Source organism: Salvia hispanica, unplaced genomic scaffold (genome assembly GCF_023119035.1).
Source record: "Salvia hispanica cultivar TCC Black 2014 unplaced genomic scaffold, UniMelb_Shisp_WGS_1.0 HiC_scaffold_306, whole genome shotgun sequence".
Taxonomy (NCBI): Eukaryota; Viridiplantae; Streptophyta; class Magnoliopsida; order Lamiales; family Lamiaceae; genus Salvia; species Salvia hispanica.
The window spans coordinates 4,939-12,623 of record NW_025952032.1 but is presented as its reverse complement, the minus strand read 5'-3'; the positions used below and the strand labels follow the sequence as shown (position 1 = coordinate 12,623).

Below are 7,685 nucleotides of genomic sequence, written 5' to 3'. Positions count from 1 at the left end.
TGTTTTTTCGTTTAGCTTATCTTTAATACCCTGAAATTGAGAATTCACATTTAAGAATATAGCTTTAACTTGTAAATTATTATCGTAAATATCTTCTGATTTTAAATTGAATTAGAATATTAAAAATGGTACGATACAAAATTCAACTACAACACAATCAATTGTTTAATTGTACCAAACATATGCTTATATTTAAAAGCTTTAAAACCCATGTTGCATTGAAAAACTTAACAAGTCCCCCAAATTAAATCAAAATATTTAGGACAAAGATAAGTATATATATTAATATAAACTATAGGCTTATGCAATCCACATGCAGAAATCAGAATGCATGCGATACACTGGTTCACAGGCAGTCGAATCGGCCGGACCAATCCGGTTTTTAAAACGTAACAACAATTACTCAGAGTATAATAGTAGTTGGAGATGCTAAAAACTCAGAGAATGACCCAATTCACAACTTTGGGTTTAACCGCATTCTCCCTAATCGGATCCAAACTCGGCTTCCATCCCTTCCCCGAAATCTGCCTGCTCAGAAACTCCGGCCTTCCCTCCAATATCTCCGCAAAGCAATCCAGTCTCTCCTCCTCTTCCACCTCTTTCCTCTCATCCGAACTTCCCCGGAGCCTCCTCCTCCCTCCGATCGCCGGCAAAATCCGCGCGAACAGCGGCACGAGACCAGTGCACGAAAGCAGCGCGCTCGATTTGATCCCGACGTTGTTTCCGAGGATCAATCTCCTCGCTTCCTCCGACGACAGCTGGATCGGCTTTCCCTTCCTGATCCGGAGCATCAGGTACGTCTTCCTGATCTCCAGCTTCTGATCCGCCGGAAGCGGCGACGCCTTTTTCCCGCTCGCAATCGGCTTGAATTCCACCACCACGTGCTGCGGGTGCTCCAGCATGAGCTCCGCCGCGGTGAGCGGCTCGTCGTAGGTGACCACGCGGCCGTCGGAGAGGATCACTCGCCCGGCGGCGTCCGGTTGGCAGCGCGGCGCAGCGTTCCCCATCGGATTGAATGTGTGTTGAATTCAGATTCTCAATTTCAATTCATGCGTTTTGTTGCATTTTATAAAGAGAGAAGGGTTTGTTAAACCGCTCCAATTTGGGGATTTGTGTTTGATGGTGGACTCGGTAACAACTAATTTGAATGTCAAATGAGGTCATTAGATTTATGTTTTTATTCTTATATTTAATACATATGATAATATTATGTGGTAGGAATCTACGTAAAATGAATATGACATTCACCAAAATTATTATGTTGATTTTGTGTTAATTACTCCATTCATTATACATAATGTCAGTTAGAAAATCACATCAAAATATTAAATATAGGATATGCTATTCAATTTTTTTTAAATGCATAGGTATATTAATATCTTTTACTGCACATATATAATGTGCATTAATAAATGGACGTATTTTATAATTCACACGTGACTCTCTCATCCCATATTCATATTTGTCGTGTCAATTATCTACTGTACTATACCATCATAATGCTTTAATAGTTACATAGTATTATGTCTTTATGCTAATGTCTTGCATTAGTTTGATGATTCATTAGAGCATCTGGATTTACGTTATTGTAAACATTAAAATTTAGGTTAACACTTGCTTACGATATACTCCTACTACTACATAGTATTCACCAATTGGTAAACTTGAAAATGATATTAAGCAAAATGATTAACAATTCATCAAAACAGAAGGAGACAAATAATTGTCAATTTTGGGTATTGTAGAATTAGATATGTAGCGATATTAAGATATTAAGTGGTACTTCGTCATACCAACCAATCCATGTTAAGAGGAACCGTTCAACGGCATTACCTTTCAACTAATTTTTTGTTATGAAAAAATGTAAATGCTTATAGCTTTGTCTTACAAAAGTATGGGGTGAAAGTTCGGGTACCCGCAGGTACTCAAACTCGAAAATTCGGATATCCGAACCCGAAATCTCAAAAATATCATACCCAATACCCGACCCGTATGTGAATTCGGGTACCCTAATACCCGATACGGGTACCCGAACCCAACTAATCGAGTACCCATAAACCCGGAATTATTATATTTAAGATTTATTCTTTTATATAAATTAAATTGTGATGAGAATAGAAATTATTAAAAATCACACGATACTTATACTATTTATTAACTATAATTCTATATTATATAAAATAGACCTTAGACAAATAGACACTACTTAATTTTAAAATAAATTTTTTTTTGGTATAAACTGAAACATAAAAGGGATTATAAAAGAGATTAAAATAACTTTTTAAGACATTAAATGAACATGCAAATAAAATGGAGAAAGCATAACTAATTAACTACTATATTTTCAAAAGATAACAAGTAAGAACATAAATAATGCAACATGAACCGAACACGAATGTAAAGAAGAGAGCAAACGGCAAAAAGAGAGCAGCAGCAGCGGCGTGAAGGAAACTTGAAAAAGTGAGGCATACGAAAAATTTATAAATCTACATGTGATTAAATAAAGTTACCCTAGATTTACCTTACGGGTCATAGGCCCTATACTAAATAAAAATATTTATCAAAAATATATAATTAATCGGGTATTAGTCGGGTACCCTAAACCCGAAAAATCCTAACATTAACTACCCAAACCCGTACCCGAACCCATTATTTCGGGTTCCGGATACCCATAACCCGTCAGGTATTGGGACTGGGTCGGGAATACCCGAAACCAGCGGATTAAATTTTCAGGCCTACTCATCTATCAATATATAAAGGGACAGTTTTTTGAAGCCCATGTGGCACACTTTTGAGCGGGAAAACTATCTATTGGGCAACCTAAAAGGCAAATATCATTGGATAAAAATTGGTCCAATGAAATATAGAAAAAATTGGCTTCTACAAGAAGTTTAAGACATTTATATAGACACAACATTAATTGAATCAGCATTTCTGTGGACTGATTTTCTGAATTTTGATTGCAGCATAGCTAGGTGCTTGGAATCTGGCGACAGCTCCGACGAGAGGGCAGCAGGCTGAGGGAGGCGGGGCGGTGGCAGAAAGGCGGCGGCTGGCCGAGAGGATACGAGGGATCCGGAACGAGAGAGATGGGAGAAAAGTTGAGAAGACGAAAAAGAAGAGGAAGAAGAGAGAGAGATGTACGGTGGCGGCGACGGATTCATTCAAAGATCCGATCTTTACCCGCCGGAGAATAAGAAAAAGGAGAGGGGAAAAGAGAAAAGAGCCAGGAGTCGGGAAATGAGGGAGCTGGCGGGTGAGGCCGCCGGAAGCTGGTGTTCAGCACGACAGTGAGCCCGGCGGTGGCTGAGGCACGGCTGCGGCGGCGTGGAGACTGTTGTTCAGTGGGCCGGCGGAGAAGAGAAGGTGTCCTGCGGCGGTGGGAAGCTGGTGTTCATCGGGTTCCACTGATTAGAGAGGAGAGAGAAGGAAATGAGGGAATAGAGGAAGGCGTTGGCGTTTCTCGCCGGCGAGGTGAGTGAGGAGATGTAGCCAGGCACTACTTTAGGAAGGGTATTAGGCTATTAGCTGTAGAAGAAAATTGTTATTGTACGTATATGCAATATTAGTTTGGGCTTTAGTGTATTAGTTTTTAGAATTTGGGATTTTAATAATACCGAATTTTATAATTGAATGTTTATTAATTAGTTAGAATTTTTATTGAGTTTTACAGGCTATATCATGTCTTCATTAGGACTTCTAATATGTTCCATGTAATTGTATACATTTTTTAAATTAATTATTTTTATTTAAGTATATAATTTAAGTAAATATGTTGAAATTATTTATATTCTTAATTAAATTATTTATATACATTTAATTTGTTTATATTCTTAATTAAATTATTTATATAGATTTAATTTATAAATAAACATTTATAGAGGGCGAAGAAGTTGAAAGAGGTATAAAATAATAACGGCATTAATGTGTGCTAGAAGATAGAGCTTAGAATTTAATTAATTATGGAATATCTGAATAAAAGTATTAATTTTAATGATTAAAATTATTTATATTCATAAATAAATTTTTATATATATTTCATATTTGAGATAATATAATTCATAATACAAATTTATAGAGGGAAAAGAAGTTGAAAGAGGTATAAAATATTAATGGCATTAATATGTGCTAAAACATAGGACTTAGAATTTAATTAATTATGAAAGATCTTAATGAAACCAAGTATTAATTTTAATGTTTAAAGTTGTGTATTCCAATAGCTAATTTTCTGGAAAACCTTCCACTTCCAATTATTTTTCACAAAATCTTTTCTTTTCAAATTTTGATTTATATATTAGAACTTGATGTAGTAAACTAAAGAGGGAGAAATGCGATAATATAATTATACATTTGAAAATCGAAACGTTAATGAAAACGGTAGAATCTGATATAAAAAGTTTTTTGGTGATGCAAAGCGTTAATTAGCATTAATATTGGTGATAAATGTATTTATGTACAATGAGTAACGTTTCGATTTTCAAATGTATAATTATATTATCGCATTTCTCCCTCTTTAGTTTACTACATCAGGTTCTAATATATAAATCAAAATTTGAAAAGAAAAGATTTTGTGAAAAATAATTGGAAGTGGAAGGTTTTCCAGAAAATTAGCTATTGGAATACACAACTTTAAACATTAAAATTAATACTTGGTTTCATTAAGATCTTTCATAATTAATTAAATTCTAAGTCCTATGTTTTAGCACATATTAATGCCATTAATATTTTATACCTCTTTCAACTTCTTTTCCCTCTATAAATTTGTATTATGAATTATATTATCTCAAATATGAAATATATATAAAAATTTATTTATGAATATAAATAATTTTAATCATTAAAATTAATACTTTTATTCAGATATTCCATAATTAATTAAATTCTAAGCTCTATCTTCTAGCACACATTAATGTCGTTATTATTTTATACCTCTTTCAACTTCTTCGCCCTCTATAAATGTTTATTTATAAATTAAATCTATATAAATAATTTAATTAAGAATATAAACAAATTAAATGTATATAAATAATTTAATTAAGAATATAAATAATTTCAACATATTTACTTAAATTATATACTTAAATAAAAACAATTAATTTAAAAAATGTATACAATTACATGGAACATATTAGAAGTCCTAATGAAGACCTGATATAGCCTGTAAAACTCAATAAAAATTCTAACTAATTAATAAACATTCAATTATAAAATTCGGTATTATTAAAATCCCAAATTCTAAAAACTAATACACTAAAGCCCAAACTAATATTGCGTATACGTACAATAACAATTTTCTTCTACAGCTAATAGCCTAATACCCTTCCTAAAGTAGTGCCTGGCTACATCTCCTCACTCACCTCGCCGGCGAGAAACGCCAACGCCTTCCTCTATTCCCTCATTTCCTTCTCTCTCCTCTCTAATCGGTGGAACCCGATGAACACCAGCTTCCCACCGCCGCAGGACACCTTCTCTTCTCCGCCGGCCCACTGAACAACAGTCTCCACGCCGCCGCAGCCGTGCCTCAGCCACCGCCGGGCTCACTGTCGTGCTGAACACCAGCTTCCGGCGGCCTCACCCGCCAGCTCCCTCATTTCCCGACTCCTGGCTCTTTTCTCTTTTCCCCTCTCCTTTTTCTCATTCTCCGGCGGGTAAAGATCGGATCTTTGAATGAATCCGTCGCCGCCACCGTACATCTCTCTCTCTTCTTCCTCTTCTTTTTCGTCTTCTCAACTTTCCTCCCATCTCTCTCGTTCCGGATCCCTCGTATCCTCTCGGCCAGCCGCCGCCTTTCTGCCACCGCCCCGCCTCCCTCAGCCTGCTGCCCTCTCGTCGGAGCTGTCGCCGGATTCCAAGCACCTAGCTATGCTGCAATCAAAATTCAGAAAATCAGTCCACAAAAATGCTGATTCAATTAATGTTGTGTCTATATAAATGTCTTAAACTTCTTGTAGAAGCCAATTTTTTCTACATTTCATTGGACCAATTTTTATCCAATAATATTTGTCTTTTAGGTTGCCCAATAAATAGTTTTCCCGCTCAAAAGTGTGCCACATGGGCTTCAAAAACTGTCCCTTTATATATTGATAGATTTGATCATCCATATATACATTATTATCTCTCCAAATGTTAACAAAGCCACATTATTGCATAAGCTTTTTTACGGTACAAAGCATTAAAAAAATAAAATGACTGTGGAGTAATGCATCAAAATGCTTTTCAATATCTTCATTTCAATATTAGGAAGTGTAAAGATTATATATGAGAGGTAATTGACAACTTAATGTTTCAATTTTCCGGGAAAAAAGGTACTCCCTCCGTCCCATAGAAGTTGGCACACTTTCCTTTTTAGTTTGTCCCACAAAAGATGTCACATTTCCCTTTTTGGAAAAAGTTCTCTCTCACATGAATATAAAAATTATATTTTCTCTCTCCATTTAACATACAAAACAAAACCTCCTAAAATCCCGTGTCATTTTCAAAGTATGCCAACTTCTCTGGGACGGAGGGAGTATATAAGTAGGGTGATATTGCTATATAACTTCACCAATAAAAACGGACTAATTAATTAGGTTAATTAGTTAGAGATAAATCACAGTGTGTGCAAGTATCCATACACAATAATTTATTTATTTATAATACATAACATAGAGAACATAGTACATATTACAAACTTGGTCTTGAAATATAGTTGCTATTTTTCTATAGCTAGAGCTACCATACATAGGCAAACTATTTTTCTTCAACAAGATTGTAGCCAAACACAAACACACAATATTAGTTGATATTTTATTCATTCACAAGGTGGTAGTTTATTTAGGTAATGATGGAGGTATATAAGGGTGGCAGTTGGAAGACATTATTTTGTGGACAGACAGAGTATTTATTAGTAGTGACATATTATTTGGCAGGCGGTGGTGGCGGAGATGGGCAGATTGTTACGTTAGAGGGAAGGGGATTGGGAAGGGGAACAGGGAAAGGTATAGCAACCGGAGTCAGGGGAGCGGGTTGAGTTATGCATAAACGTACCAATGCAGGTGGTGGAGGCGGAGACGGGGGTGGTGGAGAGGGTGGAGGCGGAGACGGGGGTGGTGGAGAGGGTGGGGGTGGGGGTGGTGGAGAGGGCGGGGGTGGAGATGGCGGAGGTGGTGGTGGAGGTCGACAATAGCGGGTTAAGAGTGGTGGATAGCATATAGTTGCGGAAGTGGTTGAAATGAATATGGAAGTGAGAGCCACCACAAGTAACAACTTATTGAGCCCCATATTGTTGAGCTCAATGCTACTAATATTTAGATGTGTTTGGATGAAAATTGTTAAGAAATGTGATCATATTTATAGGCATAAATGTTCATGTCGAGTATATATGTCCATTAAGGAATGCATTCAATTTGAATAATAGTAGTTGCTACAAGTCATATTCTCTCATCAATTATCCAAGTTAGGCCATCTCCATAGTACTATTTAAAGTTTACTTAGTTTTAGATAGGAGTAGACCCATTAAATGAAAGGGTTAATAGCTATTTAAATCACGAAGTTTGGTTAAATTCTGGTTTGTCTCATAAACTTCGAAACTGGAATATTAATAAAATTTTCTCAATTGTTCCATCCATGCCCAAATCACCATCTTTTTGTAATGTTAAAAACGACAGTATTTCATTAAAATAAGAAGATAAATGAATGTAAAGGGA

General features: G+C 35.9%; 1 protein-coding gene across 1 annotated transcript; it reads right to left on the bottom strand.

The window, feature by feature from the left end:
- Positions 1-218: 218 nt before the first annotated feature.
- Positions 219-1,111, bottom strand: LOC125198870. The gene has a single exon (XM_048097121.1). The coding sequence runs from the start codon at positions 1,005-1,007 to the stop codon at positions 438-440; it is 570 nt and encodes a 189-aa protein (XP_047953078.1). The 5' UTR covers positions 1,008-1,111; the 3' UTR covers positions 219-437.
- Positions 1,112-7,685: the final 6,574 nt, after the last annotated feature.